The sequence below is a fragment of the Chelonia mydas genome, chromosome 7 (assembly GCF_015237465.2).
Source record: "Chelonia mydas isolate rCheMyd1 chromosome 7, rCheMyd1.pri.v2, whole genome shotgun sequence".
NCBI lineage: Eukaryota > Metazoa > Chordata > Testudines > Cheloniidae > Chelonia > Chelonia mydas.
In genome coordinates this window covers 28575204-28599883 of record NC_057853.1, presented here as the reverse complement: position 1 = coordinate 28599883, position 24680 = coordinate 28575204, and the positions used below count along the sequence as shown (strand labels likewise).

At 47.4% G+C, this 24680-nt stretch overlaps 1 protein-coding gene across 3 annotated transcripts in view; it reads right to left on the bottom strand.

Annotated features, from left to right (window-relative positions):
- CARD19 (caspase recruitment domain family member 19) overlaps positions 1-24680 on the bottom strand; it is a 51603-nt gene that overhangs the window by 24056 nt on the left and 2867 nt on the right. Inside the window, exon 1 of one of the 3 annotated variants that reach the window (XM_007068215.4) lies at positions 15449-15607. The exons of the other annotated variants lie outside the window; for them this stretch is intronic. Within the exon in view, the coding sequence (XP_007068277.1) occupies positions 15449-15455 (7 nt within the window). The 5' untranslated portion in view covers positions 15456-15607. Of the gene's footprint in view, positions 1-15448; positions 15608-24680 lie in introns of those variants that run through there. 3 annotated transcript variants of the gene reach the window in all.

Here is a 24680-nt window from a genome sequence, read left to right as displayed (position 1 = left end):
AGTCTGACCTCCTGCACATCACAGGCCACCAACCCACTCAGCACCTGCACACGAAACAGCTGAAAGTAGATGAAAATATCACAGACCACTGGAGACTAGATTATTATGTGCCACAGGCAGACAACAGCAGGGACCAAGGTGCAGCCGTGTTCAAAGCTCCATAATGGCAGGGGAATTATTAATAGCATAACTAATTAATAGGAGTGCTTCCCAAACTTTTGCAAGCTAAGCCGGCTTTCAAGAAAATACAATCAATTGTTGCCTCCCTTCAACCTCACCATATGCTCCATATGTTGTCAAGGGACCATCCATCTGCAATTATACATCTTCTGCACCTCCTCCACCTCTTTCCCCTCAGCAAATCCTTTGCACTCATCCTCCCTCTCCTAGGGGAATGCACTTCATACTTTGGGAAATGCTGACCTAAGATATTTATATGCTACCAAGGCATTAATGGATGTATCAAATATCACCATTGCATTCACTTGTCAGAAAGATGTAACCTTGCTGAAGGGATGGGGCAGAAAATACATTTCCTAACTTTTATAAATATTAAATCAAGTTGTAATTTTTTAAACTATTTTAAAAACTCATGATTTAATAAAAAATCTTCTTTTTCTCACAGTGATACCCACTATCACTTAGAATGGTAAAAGGGCACATCGCTGAAATATGGCACATATATTATTCCCTTCTTCCCCTGCTGGAAATGCAGCCGTCCTGCTTAAGGCAACTGTACACAATAGTTTAGGGCAGGAAAGGAAGACGTCTACCATAGCCAGTCAGAACTGCTGGGGGAATTTAGTTAGATTGAATGAAGGAATCCTGCAGTCCTGACTCTGTGCTGACACACAGGCAAAGTTCCCATTGACTTACTGCCAGTTTTGTCTGAACAAGACTTGGCACAAGGTATATTCCCAAAACTGAAATGCAGCCAGGGCATTAGGAATAACATCTCTGCTAAAGTACAGGGAGTTCTTCATAGCTTTTACGTGACATACCAGGGTACAATCCAGACAAATGAGCAGCGGTGTCACACCCTGCCCTGCACCCTTTGGTGCCTCACTATGCTTTGCTGTAGTATCTTCCAATGGGCGACTCACCAGCAGCCTTCCAGCATGCAAGCCACACCCTGAGTGTTTGTGTGTCAGCCACACTTGGGTTACATTCTGGCTCTCACCAGCCTGGGTTATACCACGAGGTGACCCCAACATACCCCCAGTCTTAGAATTTGCTCCAGAAGTGTCCTGTACTTCCCAGCCCTCTCCTGGGCAGTACAAAATATTTTAAGTCTGTTATTCCTTAAAGGGAATAATATGCATCTTTACACTTCATTTGGGAAAAGAGGAACTTCCAGTAGCAATAAATCCCTCCAATGAAAGTGCATAAAATACAGGTAGAAAATATATAGAACTTCAAAATAAAATGTGTCATGTAAATTAAGTCCTTTGTAATCTTCAGCAAATTCAAGATTCCTGGTTTCCTGCATTGTTGTAGGCATCACTTCCAATTTTCCAGTAACCGCTTTTGCAGGAGCTTTCTCTTTAGAGCACAACATTCAACTAAAAATATTTTGTATTGCTCTATGGCTATTTGTGTCCCAAATTTTCAAATACAGATCCATGCAGAGTTCACAAATTATTGTTCCTTAGCTAGATGTTGAAAGAGGTGTTTATTCAGAACCATATTTGAAGTAAATGGTAAAAATGCATGGTTCTATTACTGTCTTCTACATACTTAAGCGTTCGTTATAGACATCAGATCTGACTAGTGTAGGAAAAGAAACATGTAGAATATCCTAGGGTACATAGGTATGATTAAACTATATGAACAGGTTTTGTTGGTATTTTGGGCTACTAGACAATACGTGATCCTGCCTAGCCTCTGTGCTTCACTAGCTAGACATGGTGAACTAAATGATGACGGGACAGCCTGAGCACAGAACCTTCACGTGCTACTCTCAGTATAAATGCAGCCCCTGACATTTACGTATCAGAGGTTTAGTATTACATTTCTTTTTCTACAGCTGTGCAGCATTGAAAATGAACAGGAAAGGCTTCATTAAAACCTCCCAGAGTAACCATAATACAGTAAGAGGGGCAGTCACTCCCTACTAAAATAAAAACATTGTCTATTGATATTGGAGAGGGCTTGCAATTTCATAGACACAATTGGATTTCAGTTAGACTTTTACTATTTATCCATTATAGTAAACACTTTTACAAACCCTGTATCTTTTCCATGTGTTTCTAATTCTTACTTTCCAAATTACGTGCTTAAACAGTGTGTATTGAGCTCTTCGGACCAACTGCTACCCTGACTCAAATGCCATGAAACTCCCTTTTGTTTCAAAGCAGCTTCATGGTACGTGAGTCAGAGCAGAAATTGGACTTTCCCCTCTTCATACCTTCAGACCAGCTCAGCCTAATGCATGCCAGGCTCAATCTGAATCAGAGAGGCATTGGCAGTGTGGGTGTAGAAATGCTGACTCTTCATGCAAATACCCCAGCCCTACATAGATGACTCAGAATCTAAGAGATTTCATCACAGCATGCAGGACTTCTTCGGGTGAGACAGCCATGTTCCCTGCTCTGCCTGTGTGGACACAAAACTCTGTCCCCCTCCTATCCAACCAGACAATTGATTACAGACTCTGAGTTGAAGCCTGAGTGTCACACCTTGCATGAGTTCTTCCATAGCAGACCATAATACAGGAATTAAAACTCGGGAGTTATAAACACCTGAACAATTAGGGCACCTCAAGACTCAGGTAAATTTATATGAATGCAAGTGCTAAAAGCACCACCAGGAACTGCTAGAACAAATGTGCAAGGCCAAATAAAAATGTAAGAGGTGAAAACACCAGCTGACTTTCCCCTCCATTTTTTTTTTTTTTTGCCGCCCTCCTAGTTTTTCCTATCTGCCATACAGACAACATTCCACAGTGCATTAACAGCAGTTACACTGGTCAAAGTGAGGTTACATCAACTGAAGTTTACATTTAAGTTAAGAGCACATTCTGCGCAGACTGGAATGCTCCCTGCAACCACAGCCCTTGACAGTTATATGGTCACCAAGAAATCGCCACCCCTCCTCGGGAGCTTTATGCTGACATTTGAAAATCCCGCATTTCGTGAAGAGTGGATTATATTGTCTGGTGTAAACATCTAGGTTCTCAGGGGTGGCTCTGCTTTCTTCCTCTCTATGCCAAAGCTGGCAGGAGAGAAGGTTTCAGACAGTGATTCTAGTTTCCCTTGTCTGAGAGTTCAGGCCTCCCACTGGATACTGCTGAATTGTTCCTCCCAGGGATTAAGTTGTTCCCTGGCTCAAAGACAGTTACTTATGAGGAGCAATTATTTTGTTTTTTGCCTGTGGAATGTACCCAATAGCTTCAGAATTTGGATTTGGGTAAATAGCCAAAATATCTTAAAGGGATTCTCGTCAATTAATAGAGATAGTAGCGAGGTACTATCAGATAGCACACCTGAGCCCTTCATGGGTTCTTCTCTCCCCTGTTGCTGTGTGAAAGGTCCACACAAACCACAGGAGGAAATGTTTCCACTCAGGTCCCCACTATTCCAGGGCTGCAGAATCCATTGTGCTTCAGCAACTCAATTTACTTCTTTTATTTTTAAATTATGGGCCGGATCTTGGGGTCTTGCTGAGGAGCATTAAATGTAAATCTGGAGGGTACATATGCACACTTTAAGGTGGTTTTCAGCAACAATGTGATACACTGCTCCTGAGGCTGCCTTGTAAATGTCTGATTCTGCAGTCTCCTCTAATCTCGCCAATAGCCCCAGTGGGTTCTGGGAACCCCATCCCCTTTTCTCTAAAGCAGTGGCTCTCAACCTTTTCAGATGACTGTACCCCTTTCAGGAGTCTGATTTATCTTGCATACCCCCAAGTTTGATATAACTTAAAAACTACTTGCTTACACAATCAGACATAAAAAACCAAAAGTGTCACAGCACATTATTACTGAAAAATTGCTTACTTTCTCATTTTTACTATATGATTATAAAATAAATCAATTGGAATATAAAAATTGTACTTACATTTCAGTGTATAGTATATAGAGCAGTATAAACAAGTCATTGTATGAAATTTTAGTTGATACTGACTTTGCTAGTGCTTTTTCTGTAGCCTGTTGTAAAACTAGGCACATATCTAGGTGAGTTGATGTACCCTCTGGAAGACCTCTTCTACCCCCAGGTGTATGTGTACCCCTGGCTGAGACTCATTATGCCAGCCACAAGAAAAGGGCTAGTGGAGCCATTGTAGTGGCTTCTAAATGCCACCTATATTCTATCCGCATGGCTAGCTAAGCTGGCTTTATTCTGGAAAACTGGCACAAAGCAAACCTAAGGCACTGTGGTGTGATAATCATCCATTTTTTAACGGCAGTCATGGGACCTCAGTTATTTATTTTAAATCTAAGCCCATGTGCAATGTGCAAATGAAGTTTTAAAATCATAAGAGGTTGAGAATCATAGAATCATAGATCTGGAAGGGACCTCGAGAGGTCATCTAGTCCAGTCCCCTGCACTCAAGGCAGGACTAAGTATTATCTACATAGACCATCCCTGACAGGTGTTTATCCAACCTGCTCTTGAAGATCCCCAATGACGGAGATTCCACAACCTCCCTTGGCAATTTATTCCAGTGCTTAACCACTCTGACAGTTAGGAATTTTTTCCTAATGTCCAACCTACACCGCCCTTGCTGCAATTTAAGCCCATTGCTTCTTGTCCTATGCTCAGAGGTTAAGAAGAACAATTTTTCTCCCTCCTCCTTGTAACAACCTTTTATGTACTTGAAAACTATTATCATGTCCCCTTTCAGTCTTCTCCTCTCCAGACTAAACAAACCCAATTTCTTCAATCTTCCCTCATAGGTCATGTTTTCTAGATCTTTAATCATTTTTGTTGCTCTTCTCTGGACTTTCGCCAATTTGTCCAATTTCTCAATTTGAGAATCCTGATTTAAACTCCTTGGAGCAGAGACTTTCTATCTTGTGCAAACCTATTATCAACATTGTAATAATGCATAAAAAATAAAATAAAAAGGAGTGCACACATGCAGGAGAAAGATTATTGATCTATTTTCAAGCAATAGAAATTGGGATTTGTTCTGCATTTCTAACTTGCATGACATTACATCAAAGAAGCAGCAACTACCATGAGAGAAATTCAAAACATTTATGTTGGTGTATGCAAAGATTTCTTTTTAAAAAAACAGGCATTATCTTGATATTAGAAGGATTTATCTCTCTGTCCCTTAATCCTTGCCTAAAAAGTTCAGAAATTAGGCCAGCAGCACAACGAGATTGCGGATTTAGGTTACAGCACCATCTTGGCACTGCCCCAGTTATTTTAATAGACTAATTACAACACACTTTCATCACTTATTGTGTGAAGGCTTCTGTGTTTTGAACAGAATACTCATTAAATTACAGAGACAGAGAGAAAGATTATCCCTTTTTTATTACAGGTTATGGACCAGATCCTGTAAAACCTTTATTCATCTGAGTAGCCCTACTGAAATCAATGGAACTACTTGAGTGAATAAAAATGTGGGCACTGAACCCTATATTTGTGCACTTCCTGTGCATTAAAACAATTCTGCAACAAGCTACACTTTGAATATATCCTTACTAACTTTCTACCCGCTGTGCTATATTACAGTAGTGTCCTGAGACTCTGATCAGGATTAGCGCCCCATTGCGCCAGGTGCTGTATCATGTGGAGGGATGGCAAAGCACTGCAATTCCATGCCTCCACGTAGGAAAGACAATCAGCAGACCAGGGAAAGATAGTATTTAATTTTGAAATAATAGTTTCCTGTCACCGCAGTTAAACAATTACATTTTCCTCAATGTGACAGGGTGGCTTGCCCTTGGGCTGGAAAGCCTGGGGCCCAGCCAATCCTGAGAACAGAATGAGTCCCATCTGAGGAGAATCAGACAATTTCCTATAAAGAATAGAAGATGGCTGCAGTGAGACTACAGCCAATGAGAGAGGCTCCTGCAGGGAAGACTCTGAGACGAGGGGAATCGCTTCAGCTAGGAAGGGCTGGTAGTAGTCCGCTAAGGCAGGAGGATAGACTTTTGTGTTTAGTTTTGAACTTTAAGCTATTAAAAAAACCCAACCCACCCAGACTCCAAGAAGGGCTGTGACTGGAAGAGAGACTCTGTGGGTTTTGTTTAACGAGCCCTGAAGAAAGGGAAAACAGAGTCACAGCCTTGCAGAGTCAGCCCTGCTTGCATAGGAGCACGGTGAGGCGGACACTCATCACATTGCACAACTGCTCTTCCTCTACCAACATTAACCTAATTGATTTTTAATCCAGCCCTAGCTTCATTCAGTCATGGAACTGCCGTATGGAGACTGTAAACATGGAACTAGTGAGCTGAAGTCAGCCCCATTCTGGATTTACCACCATACTGGGCTATGAAGACAGATGTAGAAGATGGCTCTTAGACCAGCTGCTATTTCAGTGACTGAGAGGAAGTTTAAACAAAGACCAGTCATTTTCTTATTTATAGGAAATGGAAGCATTTATAAAGGAGCTGGACAGGAGAATCAGGAATTGCCATTAGTAGTTAGAAGCAACAGACACGTAAACAAAGCCTAATAATTACATGTTGACTCATACACAGTGCATATTCAGCACACTTCAGATGTGCCCTGACACTTTTCCCCCTCTGCCTAAATCCTGAAAGGTCACAGGAACATACTGGATGCAGGTCAAGTTTACATTTCGAGCTGGCACCTGGCCTCAGACAGAGAACAAAAAGGAAGAAAAGTATGTTTCCAAAATATAATCAAGACTTATATCAGAGAGAAATGTGCTATCATCAGTTATTTGTTGCCAATAGATCCTCAGATATGGAACAAAATACATAATTCAATGTTATAAATGCTCCAAGAAGCAAGGGATGGTAACAAAGCAACATGCTCATCACTTTTAGCCTTCAGGCAGAACATCATTTCCATTATAACCTTCCATAAAATGACACATATCTCTTCTTCTTATAAAACAGGCAATTATGTTTTTGACAATAGCGGCTGAATGACTAGGTCATTATAGTAACTACTGGTGTTTGAAAATGGGTATGATATATTCTGTTCTTGGAGGCAACAAGGCATAGTCAGCCCTCGACCAGACTCTGCAAACAATACAGGCTGCTAGACTGTCCTCTTCCATAAGCCTGCAGGAAAAGGGTCACAGTGGGGAAGGGGAGAATTCCAAAGTTCCCCTCCCAAATGTCTCACCCAAATTGTTCTATTAGGGGAGCAGAGTTTGCTTACTCCATGACCAACAGGAGTTTTTGGCCCCAGAACATGAAGATATGAGGGGGTTGGCAAGGAATCAGGGCTACATGCCCTGGCACTAGGGAAGTTCCCTTCCCCCACTGTTTGCAATATTTCAAGATGTTGAGAACCTCCTTTGAGATGCCAGCACCTCCAATTCACACTAAAGTCACTGGCATCTGAGAAGCTGAGGGGGGTCTGCCCACATAGTTCTTTCTGCAGGATTGGGTCCTTAAAATGTAAGCTTTCTGGGGCAGGAACTATTTTTTTGTAACTTGTTTGTACAGTGCTTAGTTCAATGGGGTCCTGATCCTTAATTGGTGTCATCAGACCAGCAAAATACAAATAACAACAAGAACAAGACTAAGGCCATGTCTACACTTACCAGTAGATTGGCACTGCTGCGCTTTAGCATGTCTGGTGAAGAAACACTAAGTTGATGGGAGAGCACTCTCCCATTGACTTGTGTACTCCACGTCCCCGAGAAGCATAAGGGAATTCGGCGGGAGAGCATCTCCCGTTGACACAGTGCAGTGTAGACACTGAGGTAAGTGGATCTAACTACGTTGACTTCAGTTACATTATTCACATAGCTGAAGTTGTGTAACTTAGATCAATTTACCGCAGTAGTGTAGACCAGGCCATAATATCAAACTACAGTGGTCACCATAAACACCTTTATAATTTGTCCTTTTGCCTAATTAACTTCACTGTGACAGTTCCCATACTTATAGTAGAGGATATACTGGTATAGTGCACGCATGGTTGTATATAGTAGCATGGTAACAGGATAGGGCATGCCGTATGTCACGGACACAGGGTGAGCTGTGCTGTAGAACCCATTATTCCCTCTTGAGGGCACCCCTCTGGGGACTGGTTTTGCTATCCTCACCCCTCACCACTCGCTCTGAGTGGAATCACGCAGTCCTACCACTCTTAGACCAGGTCTTAGGGCAGCAGCCCACCAGTTTACCAGCTGTGTTAACAAGGCAGGCCCAACTGTGATTGGCACCTTTTCCTCTGGGAGCCTCTGACCAGCAGCTGATTAAAGCAACTCCAAAACAGCTTCTTTAAAACAAATGATTATTTAGTCACGCAAAGGAAGAAGGGGGAAAGGATAAAACAACAAAAGGCATATATGTCTGGGTCTTACCCAGCCTTTATTCTTTCTTCGCAAGTTCTAGGTAAGTTCCATCCAGCCCATATCCCCTACTCCTGGCTTGGGAGAGACCAACAGCCCTGCAGCATTCTCCGTGTCTCTGTCAAAGATCCATCTTAACCTGCGGCTACCTGCTTCCTCTGTAGGCCAGGCTCTTTAACTGTTTAGTAACCCCTTTGATCCTAGGCTCCAGAGCTGGGAAGAATAAACCTGGATAGGCTGGTTGGATCCAGGCAATTAATTTCCCAATTAATAGCTCCCGCATTGTTTCCCTAAGGACCCTTGGTATTCACTCTGGCGATAACTTATATTTGTCACTGTTTCATTTCCTGCTTGTTTCCCCCTGTCAGCCTCCTTTGATTTAGCGCCATGAAGTCAGGTAGACTAGTATCAAGCAGGTACACTGAGCTGCATAAGTTATCCATAAAAAAATAAAAAAATTAAAGCTATCTCCCTTATTCTCCACACCATAATAACATTAATAATACACAGATACCAATTCTCCAGGTTGTAATAGTGGCCACTGTACCGAAGGATTCTCCAGAACACTTGTTGCAAATCTCCAATTATTACTCTAAAAAGGTGGTTGGCACTTTTCATAATCCTGTTAGAGTGAAATTGACAGAGTTGGAAATTGAAGGCACATGATAGGTACACAGCAATGCAAGGTCCCCACCAAGGTGCCTTAGCACGAAGCTGGAGGAACCCTCTTTAGGGATGAAAGGTTAGTTTTCTCTGCTCCTTCAGTTCTTGGCCTCTCTGCTCAGATTTCGAAAAAGGCCTGCTTCTTATTTTCCTTTCTTTTCTTAAAAAGACGTGTCCACAGAGAACTGGTCTAAGATTATCAAATCACATCTGTCACTGAACAGCTGGCAGATGATAATGATTTTGGTCTCTACTCATCTGTGCTGGATTCAAAGTGATGACCTAGACGTGAAAGGCTCCATATTGCACTGCCAGTCCCCTAAGTCATGCAGTGCCTAGTGCTCATGGAAAGTTTCTAGTGCTAATACACTATACAGGCAAGTGCTTGCACTCAGAAAAATGTTCTGCAGCAAAATTAGTAACCCATCTTTACTTTAAACAACAGCTAACATATTAAATTCATCTGGGAAAGCACAAAAAATTACAAAGCATTTGATCACTGAATGTGGTGTCAATTGTCTCACGCTTGTTATCAGTTCTCTAACCTTCACATGAAGGTCACAACAAATATTTTCCTCTATACCGTAACCAGGAAGTGTTTGTACTGTATGTACTGAAGTAGAATATTGATGCATAGAGGACTCCGATTAGATATAATTTACACAGATGTTTTTGGAAGGGCTGGATAGATATTGGGTATATTATACTGGTGATATATATTATTTTCATTAAAATGTTAAAAGATCACAGTATTGTGCTCTCAGTATACTAAGCTATGAAATTTAATATGTAGCAGCAACAGACTTGCTGGTGTCTTCTGTCCGTATACGTTACAGTACCCAATGACATAAATGAGCAAAGACATAGAAGCCAACCCTTGCTCCCTCAGAATTGTGTGCAGATCCCAACCCTGAATACACTTATTCATATACCTAAATGTAAGCACATACCTAGCCATTGACTTCAGTGGAGCTATGCACATAAACAGGTACCTAGCTACCTGCAGAATTGGAGCCTTAGAATGGGATCCATGCTCGCATGTTTGATTGCAGGGTTTCATTGTGTTGTACTGTTCAGAATTGGAACAAGATTTTGGAAATGGATTTTAGGACTGAAGAAAGCTTTTCCAAATAGTATTCAATAGATCTTTTCCAAATATTTTGAGTGATACAGTACTACTACTTACAAACTCCACATAAATATTGGCTCTCTATATCAAAAATGCATGACTCAATGGGTAAAGCATGACTCACATCATAATTAGTCCCCATTTTTACAGCTTCAGCACTTACGGTGGCCTGGCTGTTCTGAAAATGCAGTTGCTAAGAACTTCAAAGTTGTTATGATATCAGATCAGAAGTGAATAGCTCTAGTAAATGAATGAAAACCTTCCACTGACCCGTGAAATTAAAATATCAGACTTGTAACCCAAGTAACTCTGCTGTGCACAAATTGATGGCAATTACTCTCACCATAATTATCTTGAAGTTAAAAATCCCTCATTATGCAGAGCCGTTAAGAAACCAGCCCTGCTGTTGTTTTACATGCAAAACTTCCGTCTTCACTACTAGGGATTATTCATGTGGAAGAGCTGCAGGATTAAGTCATAAATTAACTTTAGGATTAAAAAAGTAAAACTAAATAAAAAAATCCAGGAGCCCAGTGTCTTAAATTCTTTTTTCTTCTCAACATTTTTCATAGCTCCAAGTACACTGATCAAGCTGAAAGTCATCAGCGCTTTGAAATTTGATTCTCCACATCACAGTCATGTAAAATGTATCATCCAAGGCTGAATGCTGAATAAGAAAGCAGGAATTAAATGCCTCCTGCCTGGAGCTCCCATTGCCTTCAATGGGAGATTCATTCCTGGACAGCCTACAGGATTAGGCCCACAGCCAACTATGGAAGAGAGATGATCTCTCATACGTACACACATCGGCCACCTCAGGCTATTTAAATAGATGCTTTTTGTGTTTGTTTAGAAACAAACAAATCATTACTCCCAAATTCAAGCCATGAGCCAGCAGTTCATATTCACCTGGTGGTAATTGTAATAGATCTGATTATTATGCTCTGCATTTATAAAGGGCCCCTTGCTGTGGCAACTAGAGTACTTCTCCACAGGAGTTAAAAGCAAGCCCGCATGGGTAGACGCAGACGTCAAGTTACTGCGATGTTTGCCAGGAAGAAAGAAAACGAAAAACTAAACAAAATCTCAAACCCAAATCAGTCTATTTTGCCCCACAGCTCTTGAAACCAGCCAGCTAGTTCATTTTATTCACCCTCTGCATTTTATTAGAGGTGGATGTGAACTTGAGAACCACTGTGTGGAGACGTGAGGGACCATCTTTTTGTTCTGTGTTTGCACAGCACCAAATGCAATGGGCCTTTGTCCATGACCGGGGCTCCTAATTTGAGCTCAGAACTTGCAAGATGAGGATAAGTGGACTGTTACTGCCCGACGTGAACTATTGATCCTGTGTCAACCGGGGGGAACATGGTATTTACTACTGTAAATCAGCTAAGTACATATAACCCAAGTGCAAAGACATGCCAAAGGGTATATTATTAACTGGAGTTAAGGTTTATGGCCGAAAATTATTGCGCTGCAAGTTAACAGCACAACTGGGTTTTCACTGTAGAGCTACGTACACAGACACAGCTCTAGGTTACCACACAATGTGCTGTGTGACCATTAGCATGGTGTGGAGGCCAGTGAAGTCTCCTGGCTCTCAGGCTGCAGACTGTCTTGGATTCCATTAAAATGGGCCTGGTTTGCCAGTCATTACATTGCTGGGATACACAAGCTGAAGGTTGCCATAGGGAAGCTCTCAGCCCCACAGTACATTTTTAAGGGCTATCTGAAGAAAAAAAAGGACTGAGTTTTGAACTGTAGAAATGCAAGGGGTTGTTTCCTCTTGAGGGGGAGAATTTCTGCTTCCAAAAGTCAACGCTGTGCTTACAAGCCAAGTTTTCCAAACAAGTACTGATCAGGACACAGCATTGCCCAGACACAGCAGGAACTATTTCCAAAAGACTGGCTTGCTCGCCCTTGCTGAGGCCTTACAAACTCATTGCAGAGAATGCTCCTAAATGCCTCCAGCTGCTGCTCCACCTTGCATTCCCAGTTCCGCATGACCCCTGCAGCCAGAGTCACCCACAGCCACCAGACGCGCTCTGGGCGCCCTCTCCAGCCACCCCAGCTCTGCACGCCCCCTGCAGCCAGAGTAACCCACAGCCACTGGCCGCGCTCTGTGCACCCTCTCCAGCCACCTCAGCTCCGCGCGCCCCCTGCAGCCAGAGTCACCCACAGCCACCGGCCGCGCTCTGGGCGCCCTCTCCAGCCACTCCAGCTCCGCGTGCCCCCTGCAGACAGAGTCAACCACAGCCACCGGATGCGCTCTGTGCGCCCTCTCCAGCCACCTCAGCTCTGCGCGCCCCCTGCAGCCAGAGTCACCCACAGCCACCGGACACGCTCTGGGCGCCCTCTCCAGCCACCCCAGCTCCGCACGCCCCCTGCAGCCAGAGTCACCCACAGCCACCGGACACGCTCTGCGCGCCCTCTCCAGCCACCCCAGCTCCGCGCGCCCCCTGCAGCCAGAGTCACCCACAGCCACCGGACACGCTCTGCGCGCCCTCTCCAGCCACCTCAGCTCCGCGCGCCCCCTGCAGCCAGAGTCACCCACAGCCACCGGACACGCTCTGTGCGCCCTCTCCAGCCACCTCAGCTCTGCGCGCCCCCTGCAGCCAGAGTCACCCACAGCCACCGGACACGCTCTGTGCGCCCTCTCCAGCCACCTCAGCTCCGCGCGCCCCCTGCAGCCAGAGTCACCCACAGCCACCGGCCGCGCTCTGGACGCCCTCTCCAGCCACCTCAGCTCTGCGCGCCCCCTGCAGCCAGAGTCACCCACAGCCACCGGACACGCTCTGTGCGCCCTCTCCAGCCACCTCAGCTCCGCGCGCCCCCTGCAGCCAGAGTCACCCACAGCCACCGGATGCGCTCTGTGCGCCCTCTCCAGCCACCTCAGCTCCGCGCGCCCCCTGCAGCCAGAGTCACCCACAGCCACCGGACACGCTCTGTGCGCCCTCTCCAGCCACCTCAGCTCCGCGCGCACCCTGCAGCCAGAGTCACCCACAGCCACCGGCCGCGCTCTGGACGCCCTCTCCAGCCACCTCAGCTCTGCGCGCCCCCTGCAGCCAGAGTCACCCACAGCCACCGGCCGCGCTCTGCGCGCCCTCTCCAGCCACCTCAGCTCCGCGCGCCCCCTGCAGCCAGAGTCACCCACAGCCACTGGACATGCTCTGGGCGCCCTCTCCAGCCACCCCAGCTCCGCGCGTCCCCTGCAGCCAGAGTCACCCACAGCCACCGGCCGTGCTCTGGGCGCCCTCTCCAGCCACCCCAGCTCCGCGCGTCCCCTGCAGCCAGAGTCACCCACAGCCACTGGCCGCGCTCTGGGCGCCCTCTCCAGCCACCTCAGCTCCGCGCGCCCCCTGCAGCCAGAGTCACCCACAGCCACCGGATGCGCTCTGTGCGCCCTCTCCAGCCACCTCAGCTCCGCGCGCACCCTGCAGCCAGAGTCACCCACAGCCACCGGATGCGCTCTGTGCGCCCTCTCCAGCCACCTCAGCTCCGCGCGCCCCCTGCAGCCAGAGTCACCCACAGCCACCGGACACGCTCAGGGTGCCCTCTCCAGCCACCTCAGCTCCGCGCGCCCCCTGCAGCCAGAGTCACCCACAGCCACCGGCCGCGCTCTGCGCGCCCTCTCCAGCCACCTCAGCTCCGCGCGCCCCCTGCAGCCAGAGTCACCCACAGCCACTGGACATGCTCTGGGCGCCCTCTCCAGCCACCCCAGCTCCGCGCGTCCCCTGCAGCCAGAATCACCCACAGCCACCGGCCGTGCTCTGGGCGCCCTCTCCAGCCACCCCAGCTCCGCGCGTCCCCTGCAGCCAGAGTCACCCACAGCCACTGGCCGCGCTCTGGGCGCCCTCTCCAGCCACCTCAGCTCCGCGCGCCCCCTGCAGCCAGAGTCACCCACAGCCACCGGCCGCGCTCAGGGTGCCCTCTCCAGCCACCTCAGCTCCGCGCGCCCCCTGCAGCCAGAGTCACCCACAGCCACCGGACACGCTCAGGGTGCCCTCTCCAGCCACCTCAGCTCCGCGCGCACCCTGCAGCCAGAGTCACCCACAGCCACCGGCCGCGCTCTGGACGCCCTCTCCAGCCACCTCAGCTCTGCGCGCCCCCTGCAGCCAGAGTCACCCACAGCCACCGGCCGCGCTCTGGGTGCCCTCTCCAGCCACCTCAGCTCCGCGCGCACCCTGCAGCCAGAGTCACCCACAGCCACTGGCCGCGCTCTGCGCGCCCTCTCCAGCCACCCCAGCTCCGCGCGTCCCCTGCAGCCAGAATCACCCACAGCCACCGGACACGCTCTGTGCGCCCTCTCCAGCCACCCCAGCTCCGCGCGTCCCCTGCAGCCAGAATCACCCACAGCCACCGGACACGCTCTGCGCGCCCTCTCCAGCCACCCCAGCTCCGCGCGCACCCTGCAGCCAGAGTCACCCACAGCCACCGGCCGCGCTCTGGGTGCCCTCTCCAGCCACCTCAGCTCCGCGCGCCCCCTGCAGCCAGAGTCACCCACAGCCACCGGCCGCGCTCTGCGCGCCCTCTCCAGCCACCTCAGCTCCGCGCGCCCCCTGCAGCCAGAGTCACCCACAGCCACTGGACATGCTCTGGGCGCCCTCTCCAGCCACCCCAGCTCCGCGCGCCCCCTGCAGCCAGAGTCACCCACAGCCACCGGACACGCTCTGGGCGCCCTCTCCAGCCACCCCAGCTCCGCGCGTCCCCTGCAGCCAGAGTCACCCACAGCCACCGGCCGTGCTCTGGGCGCCTTCTCCAGCCACCCCAGCTCCACGTGCCCTCACCAGCCACCCCAGCTCCGCGCGCCCCCTGCAGCCAGAGTCACCCACAGCCACCGGCCGTGCTCTGGGCGCCTTCTCCAGCCACCCCAGCTCCACGCGCCCTCACCAGCCACCCCAGCTCCGAGCGCCCCCTGCAGCCAGAGTCACACACAGCCACTGGCCGCGCTCTCGGTGCTTTCTCCAGCCACCCCAGCTCCGCGCGCCCTCTCCAGCCACCCCAGCTCCGCGCGCCCCCTGCAGCCAGAGTCACCCACAGCCACCGGACGCGCTCTGGGCGCCTTCTCCAGCCAATCTCCTGCCAGCCGGAGCTGCCGCCCCCTACGAGACGCGCTGCGAGCCTAGCCAGAGCGCCTGCCCCCTCCCACGCCGTCCCCAGCAGTTGCCCGTTTGGAGGCGAAGGGCGCTCGCTGACCTGGCATGATGGCGGTAGCTTGGGGATCCCGACCGGGGGCAGTGTGTGGAGACTTCCTTGTTTTGCAGCCGCAGCAGCCAGTCCCTCCCCTCCGTACGCTCACGGGCCCGTCCTCCTCCGACTGGCAGGCGGCGGCTGCAGGGAGCCCCAGCTGCCGGGGCTCTGGTTACAGCCTAATGCCTCCCTCCACCAGTCTCTCCAACATCATCCACCCGCCCAGCTGCACGTCAAAAGAAGCCGCCGCCCGCCCAGCTCTCAGCAGCGAAGGTGGCCCAAGGCTTCCTTCTCCTCGCTCCCTCCCCGGGACGGGCAGATGTCGTCTGCAGGCTGCATGTCGGGTGGTGACGGGACCTGTTAACTCCTGGAACAAGGCACCGACTCGGATGACCCAGAAAGAATCAGGCCTGGAGAATAAATGAGCTCTGGGGTTCTGAGCCTTGGCTCCTAGCTACAGGGGCTCAGCAGCAGCCCCAGCCTTGGCACGGAACTGGCCTCCTTTTCTTGGTCCTTAACCCCGTCTGTAGTATGGGAAAGCAACAGGAGGAGCAAGGCAAGTGGATGGTTATTTCAGTACAAAGCAAGCACCTTCCAAAGACAGCAAGGGAAGCCAGCTCTTCAGTGCCCAAGAAGGGGGGAGTGTGTGCGAAAAGGGGCCACTGGGGGTACACAGAGGTCACATATGCAAGAGAGCAGTGCCCTCAGTTGGTGGGCAGGGAAGCAGTCTTTCATGCACACTAGGCATTTACTAGAAATGGGCTCAAGCCATAACATTCCATCCAGATTTCCAAAGTGTCCAGATGGGTGGATTTTCTATTTAGTTTGTGCACGTAACACTAGCACGTAATAGCCGTGGGGGCTCAGAGCTGCCCTGCGGTGGGCGGGTGTGTGGAGTGGGACCAGTCACACCAAATAGCACTTACTTGAGTAGTCCTGCTGAAGTCAATGGGACTACGGGCTTGATTAAATGCTACCAGTCTAAATAGAGATTACAGAGTAAGGTCCCAGATCAGATGACCAGCAAAGTGCATGGAGCACCTTGTGCCGTGCATCCCTTTGCCCTAGCAAGATCCCTGTGACAAGGAAACGGCTCCCTATTTCTCACCAGTCAGGACAGGATTTGGTGATGTTCTAGTGTGACCCAGGGACCTCTTAGGGTATGTCTAAACAGCAATTAAACACCCCGTTAATGGCCACAGGTTAGCTGACTCAGCTCAGGCTTGTTGAGCTCAAGCTGCAGGGCTGTAAAATTGCAGTGCAGATGCTCAGACTCAAGCTGGAGCCTGAGCTGTGAGATCCTGCATCGGGGGAGGCTCCTAGAATCTGGCCTCGAGGCTCCAGCCTGAGCCCAAACATCTACACTGCAATTTTTAGCCCCATGTGGCCAAGTCAGCTGACTCAGGCCAGCTGTGGCCGTGCCATGGGTCTTTTATTCCAGTGTAGACATACCTGTAGTGCCAGCAGGCATGTCATGTATGGATAACATGAAGGCGTTATGTATCTACACTGAAACTTATGTTCTTAAGGTCTGTGAGTTGGGGTCAGTCCCCAGAAGTAGATAAGTTTCTTTCAGGCAGAAGATGGTTATCTATTGGTCAGTCTACATATAAACTGAGTATTGTACACTTCTCAATGAATGCCCATTTACAATCTGAGCAAAATGATAAACAAGTGATAGCAAACTCTCCAGGGGAGATTCTAGACAGGAAAACACAAGCAGCAGCAGTTATCCTGTTTGCAAGTGAAAACAATGGATTTGTGGACTATTACTGTAGGGACAGAGACAAACTCTGCATCTTTCCACAGAGGAGGCAAGAAGACAGAGTGACTCGTAGTATGCTGGAAGGATTTGGGGTGAGCTTTTGTTCTACATGACATGACAATGGCTTGATAGTTAGGATTAGGCTCTAGTGTAGCGTTTTTCAAAGTTCAGGTCGCAACCCAGCACTGGGTCATGGCATGGAAGGCACCGGGTCGCTCTGGTCCGCATCGCCGACCAGGCCATTAAAAGTCCCGTCGGCAGTCCTGCCCAGCTAAGGCAGGCTAGCGCCTACCTATTCCGACACCCCTCTGCGCCCTAGAAGCAGGCAGCAGTGGGTCCAGCTTCTAGGCAGGGAGGCCATGGGGCTCCACACGCTGTCCCCACCCCGAGCACCGGCTCTGCACTCCCATTGTCCGGTTCCCGGCCAATGGGAGCTGTGGGGGTGGTGCCTGTGGGCGAGAGCCATGCGGAGCCGCTTGCACACCTCCACCTAGGAGCTGGACCTGCTGCTGGTTGCTTCAGATGCAGTGCGGTCCGAGGTGCCAGGACAGGAAGCCTGCCTCTGCATCCCGGCTGCGCCACTGACCGGGAGCCACTGGAGGTAAGCCCATGCCCCAATACCCTGCCCCAGCCCTGAGCCCCCCTCTCAAACCTGAGCCCATTCCTGCACCCCAAAGCCCTCATCCCCAGCCCCACCCCAGAGCCTGGACCCCCTCACGCACCCCAACCCTCTGCTCCAGCCCTGAGCCCCTCCAACTCAGAGCCCCTCCTGCACCCCAAAACCATCATCCACAGCCCCACCCCAGAGCCTTCACCCCCAGCCCAGAGCCTTGACCCCCCCTCCTACATCCCAACCCCCTATCCAGAGCCCCCTCCCACACCCCAACCCCCTCATGCCCAGCTCCGTTGGGTCGCGGGCATCAACAATTTTCTTCAACTGGGTCCCCAGAAAAAAGGTTTGAAAACTACTGCTCTAGTGTGCATGTTCTGATTTTAATTTCTTATGTAACCCTTTGTTTCCAATATTTCTGCTTGCTATTAATAGACTCTGTACTTCGTTAAATAAACGTTCGCTTGCTTTCTCTAGAAACACATCTAAATGGTGCATGTGAAGAGGAGCTGTGTTCTATGGTGTAATCAGTAAGGGGTGGTGTATTGTTCCTCTGGGAATTCTGGGAGCATCCCGTGAATCAGGGGCTGGGCACACCAGGGAGACGCTCGGGGGGTTGGAGTGTGTCTGTTGTTAACCTGTAAAGAGACAGCGGGGCCTGCGGAGGCCTGGAAGGGCTTGGGTTGCCAGAGGCTGGTGGGCAATGAAAATGATTAGGGGTATGGAACAGCTTCCATACGAAGAGGGATTAAAATGACTGGGATTGTTCACCTTAGAAAGGATGATTAAGAGACGATAGAGATTTATAGCATCATGAATGGCATGCAGAGAATGAATAGGAAATGTAATGTACCATTTCACATAACGTAAGAATTAGGGAGTCATCCGATGAAATTAATAGGAGGCAGGTTTAAAACAAACGTAAGGAAATACTTCTTCTCACAACACACAGTCAACCTGTTGAATTCACTGCCCTGGGATGTTGTGAGGGTCAAAAGTATAAATAGGTTCAAAAAAGAACCTCATGTTCCTGTCATAAACCTCTGACTGCCAGAAGCTGGGACTGGATGACAAGGGATGGATCACTTGAAATTGCCCTGTTCTGTTCATTCACTTGGAAGCATCTGGCATCAGCCATTGTCAGAGACAGGATACTGGACTAGATAGACCGTTGGTCTGGCCTAATATGGCCATTTTTATGTTCTTATGAGTCAGAGACCTCAGTGGTGGCAGCAGAAGTTCTAGTTAATTTTTGTCAGGTCTGACCTCTGGGAGGTAGAGGAAGAGTTTATTAAACAGACCAAGGTAAATGGTGGAGTGTGCCAGGGATGGAGAGACATTGGAGCACATATTTTTCTAGTGAGGAGAGATGTGCTTAAGGAGGCTGATATAATCCCAGGGGAAGAGGTAAAACTCCTACCCTTGAGGCAGTTTAAAACCATAGCGCTTTTAGCCCGCATTGAGTTAGAGTGGGAAGGTTTAAGGGGTACTTTGAATGGGGTAGGTCTTAAGAACTTACCAGCTGATATGTTGGTTGGAAATGACATCGTATCACTTCCCAAAGCTGTTAGCATTGTGACTTGTAGCCAAAAGAGGTGTGTCTCTGAGTTCCCAGAGGTAAACTCTGAGGCGGGAGAGGCAGCAAGGGGGTGGGAGAAGAAACCTGTGCTCTTATCAGCAGAAAGTAGCAATGTGGCTGCAGGGCAGGGAGAGGTGGAGTCATCCCCTTTACTTGAAGCAGCCCTCAGTGCAAGGAAAAGCCAAAGGGAGTGTGCTGCAGAGCAAAGTGCAGATCGGTCTTTGGAAAGCATAAGGGGGCCCACCCATGGCAACACCCCAGAGAATGAGCTCAAGGGGAGATTCTTTACAGACATAGGAAAGATGTACAGACTTATGTCTGTAAAGAATCTCCCCTTGAGGAAGCCCCAGTGAACAAAAACAGAAGTCAGGGGGATCCCTACAAAGAATTGATTCTAGTAAATCAAAATTTTAAAAATCTAATGTTTTTACAGTTTTTTTCTGCTTGTTTACATTTTGCATTTCACTCTGTATCACCAATGAAACTGTACAAAGGCTTAAAAGGTTCCCATTGTTATCTTTGATTCCTATAATAAACACCACACCTGCCAGCAGGGTGGAGGATTAAATGGATTCTGCTGACTCTCTGAGGCAGATGATTTATTCACAGAAAGTCACCTAAACCATTGGTTTTCAACCTCTGGTCTGTGGATCCCTGGGGGTCCGCAGACTACGTCTAAGGCAGGGGTTCTCACAACAAAAATTTTGGTGGCCTCAGAGTGTGGCCACCAACTCTTGATGGTGGTCACTCTGATAATTTTTCCTAAAATACTGAATTAACTTTAGGAAAAACAAATAAATATGTACATATACAGGTCCAAATCAGTCTAATTTATTTATGTAGGGTTTTTTGCAGATCTAATAATAAAAATAATGTACAGCTGTCTGTATTCTTTACTGGATCTAGACAGAATAGAAACACAAATAAGCTGTAGCTCATGAAAGCTTATGCTCAAATAAATTTGTTGGTCTCTAAGGTGCCACAAGTACTCCTTTTCTTTTTGCGAATACAGACTAACACGGCTGCTACTCTGAAACAAATAAGGTGCTTTGCATGTTCTTGTCTTTTGTTGTTGTTTTCTTTTTTTGGTTGCTTTTTTACGACTTGCTAGCTAGTAAGTCTGCTTCTGTGAAAAGCGATATTTGTATGTTTGCTAATACCACTTTTCACATCAGCAGACTTGATAGCTAGAAGGCAGTGAAAAGTGACGTTAACAAACATACAAATACCACTTTTCACAATAGACTTATTCAGCCCTGGAAAGCCAGAGGACAAATTAAGCCCTAGATGGGGAGGTGGGGAAGGAGGCAGTAGAATCCAGGGGCAAAGGGGTTGTGAGCCTGGGGTTGGGGCCACAGCCTGAAGCCCTGCAGCCGTAGGATGGAGCCTACTGCCGGGTGGCTGGAGGACAGAGCCCACCACCACAGAGCTGAAGCCAGAAGCCTGAACCCCACCATCCCTGGCAAGGTGGGGAACTCACACTGGCTGCCTGCTCCTCTGGTGTTTGTGACTCCGTTGCTTCCTCCCTCCCCCTGCAGTCACCACCCAGAGGCTGTGGCCACGAGAAAAGCCCCTGGTGGTTGCATGGGGCCACGGTGGCCGCATCTGAGAAACGCGGTCTAAGGGGTCCATGAAAGGTTGTCATTGTCATGGAACAATGGTTTTCAACCTACGGTCTGTGGAACATTGGGGGTCCACAGACTATATCTAAGATTTCCATAGGGGTCCCACACCTCCATTTGAAATTTTTTAGGGGTCCACAAATGAAAAAAGGTTGAAAACCGTTGAGCTAGACCAAATTCAGGATCAAAGTCACCAGATCTGCAAACATGAAGGGCCAGATTTTTGAAAGCACCGAGCACCCGTCAGCTCCCATTGTGACACTGATGGGCAGATTTTCAAAAGAGCTCATATTCAACATTCAGTCTTTTTTGTTTTGCATTTCAGTAGCACCTGTCTTTACCCCAAGAGTCTTGAATGACATTATAATGTCTATGCAGTATTAACTCTAGTTTCACTCAGTTTAACACATACAGATTTCTTGATCTATAGGTATAAAGGTTAACATATTCTGCTAGTATATTACATCAGCAGAAGCAAAAGGGAATTTCTATGGAAGTGAATCTACAATTTTTATCATTTGTGTGCTTGGAAAGAGGATACCAATACTGCTGTTTCGCTTTAAGAAATACTGAGATTTATTTTGTTGTTAGCCACAACCGAGGCCATCCTGCACTGGAAGCAGATTTGCTTATGAATTTTTAAGTTTTGAAACACAAAACAAAGATCCATTTCTTCAGTGTGTGCATATGGCAGATACAAAACATACATTGTCTTCACAAGCGATGGGGAGAACTGGTGTTGGTTTTAGCTAGGAGGAGAATAAGCTAGAAATAGCGAGAATAAGCTGTTATAAAAGACTTGGCATTAGCTGTCATGGCCTTGTTCCTGTAGTCTATGAAATCAATGACAGTTTTGGTCTCAGTGAGGATGGCAAGATTCAGTCTTCTCGTATTTATTATGGATACCTATGTGCTGATAGCTTTCTTGAGTCCTCCCCTCGTAACTCAGTCACCTAATCCCCACCCCCTGCTGTACCATTTGTGATGTCACAATACATCATTTTACTCTGATGTCACAATCTCACTATTTGAAGAGGAAAGGAAGTACAGATATTGAATTAGCTAATATATATGTTACCCCCCTACTGGATGGAACCCCAGCCCTCCCCAAATGCATGTTAGAAAATAGCCTTAATATGACAATAGTTACAGGTTTTTCTTCTTTACTTCCAATAGTTGTGGCCTGGGCTTTAGGAGCAAGGAGATCTGAATTCCACCCGTGCTTACAAACCGGAAGTCCTGTCGGCTGTGGAGCCATTCATTACATCATACTATGCTGTATTTCTGATATCCCTGTTCTACCTGTCTGTGAATTTTGGGGGGTACTAGCCAGCATTGCATGATGTTTCAAAGCAGCGCTGACCATGGCCAGGAAAGTAAATTTAATGACCTGCTGCTTCATCAGAGAGAATGGGCAAGCCTTTGGACGCAGAACTTTGAATAGAGCAGGCAGCTTGACACATAAAAGGTTAACTTACAAAGTAATTAATTATTTAGGTAGGATTTTCTCTCTGCACCAGACACAGTTCTGATGCCCCTTTTCAATTCTCATTATTGTACCAAAAGGTAAAATATTTAAATTGACACATAATACAGTTCAATAGACAATTTAACTTGCTTGCAGTTTGCACTGGGAATATAAATTTAGGAATTAATTGCCAATGTTGAAGCAATTCATTAATTGTACAATTTGTAACAATGATTTACTTATCCACTTATAATTTAAGTGTCCCACAAACAATTTTTGCGTTTTTCTAATTGGCACATGTAGTTTCTGTTTCCATGAACAATTTATCTTAATTGGACAATTAGAAAAGTGGATTCATTTATTTAGGCTTAACTAGGAAAGGGAAACCAAAGGTGACAGCTAGATTTTCAAACCTAAGAAAAAAGAATCAACTTCCCTCAGCTGAAGAAAGAGCTTCAACTGAAGCTTCTAATTAAATATGGATGTATTAGCTTTATGAGGCAGAAAGCATGAAGAGATCTGTGTCATTTAAAACCTCCCTGTAGCACAAAATTCCCTGAGCATTCAGTTACTCAGCCAGGTGCAGACAGGAGGCTGACACCCTTGCAGACAAGCTTTGTCAGAGTAAGAAAGCTGAGCCTCAAGTCTGCATGCTGTGATCAGTAAAGAACTAGATACATTATTTATTACTGTGGATTTCTAATAACTGCACCATCTAGGTAAAGGAAATTATTTAATTAAATTAAAGCATTTTGGAAGAGGTATACTTCTAAGACGTTACACCAAGTTTAAGGAAGACATTTTCTAATTATGACTTGCATCAAAAAGATAAAAGGAAATAGTTATACTGAAGAGGAACACAGATCTTCCAACCATCAGAAAGGGATTAAAAACCATGGCAAGGAGTCAGCCACTGTGTTCTACCCCTGACACTTCAGTCCAGCACCTTGTCAATGCATGACCATTCTGTGCAGCCTGAAGATCTGAGGAACACCCTCTGAGTTACATAAGAGATATTCGCAAAAAGAAAAGGAGGACTTGTGGCACCTTAGAGACTAACCAATTTATTTGAGCATAAGCTTTCGTGAGCTACAGCTCACTTCATCGGATGCATGTAGCTCACAAAAGCTTATGCTCAAATAAATTGGTTAGTCTCTAAGGTGCCACAAGTACTCCTTTTCTTTTTGCGAATACAGACTAACACGGCTGTTACTCTGAAATAAGAGATATTGTCCCCCTAGCATCTTGCTGTGCTCTGAGCTCTGTTTGTCAAACACTCTACTGTCTTTCCAGATAATGGTTTAATAACATCCAGCTCCAGAATGTACTGGCTTGCTTACATCCCATGTCTCCAAGAGATTCTGTAAGAAGACAGCCTACAATAGGTGTAAAGGGACTTTTAGCATGGATTAACACTATTTTCAAGGCAGAAATCCTGCAGTATCTGAAAGGTGAAAGGCAAATGGATCACTTGTCTCCAGATGATTGTGTGATAAGATAAAAATAGACACAGTAAAACATGCACTCACGTACTCTTAGAGATTCTGACCTGACAGCTGTCTTGGGACCTGACATTTATGCATGCCCATTAAGAGAGACCTGAAGAAGAATCACTGTGGTATTTTTCCTTTGGTCTTCTAGCCATATTTATGTCCCTGCCCCCATCCTCTCCCTGGAGAAATTAAAGGCTGATTGGCTGTATTTTGTATGGCCATCCCAGCTGATTCGTTTAAGGACACCTCACCCTCTATGTACGTACATGGTTATATGGCCATCAGGAACTGACTGCAAACTCTACCACCAGCAGGCCTCCCTTTTGCTATTGGGAATTTAAAACTCTTTGGGCGTGATCCAAAGCCTATTGCAGTAAGTGGATAGAATCCCATTGAACACAATGGCTTTGGACCAGGCCCATTGCTGTGCCCAGTGTTTATGATATTTGCACTCCAAGGTGCAGTTTTAACACTCAGTGATCCACAGCAGAAAGCAGCATTGGCTTGTTCAAGAGCACTTCACACCCACTGGAGTCTAAACAGCTCAGTTATGAAGGAGTCTGACAGCTCAGAGCGGCAGTGTTCGTACATGGCACCAACATTCCTCACTGGCTGGGATGTTTAGATCTGAGGATACAGTTGAGAGCCATCTTCACTTTTTAACTTCTGGATCATTTAACCAAAGATACTGGGGGAGATTC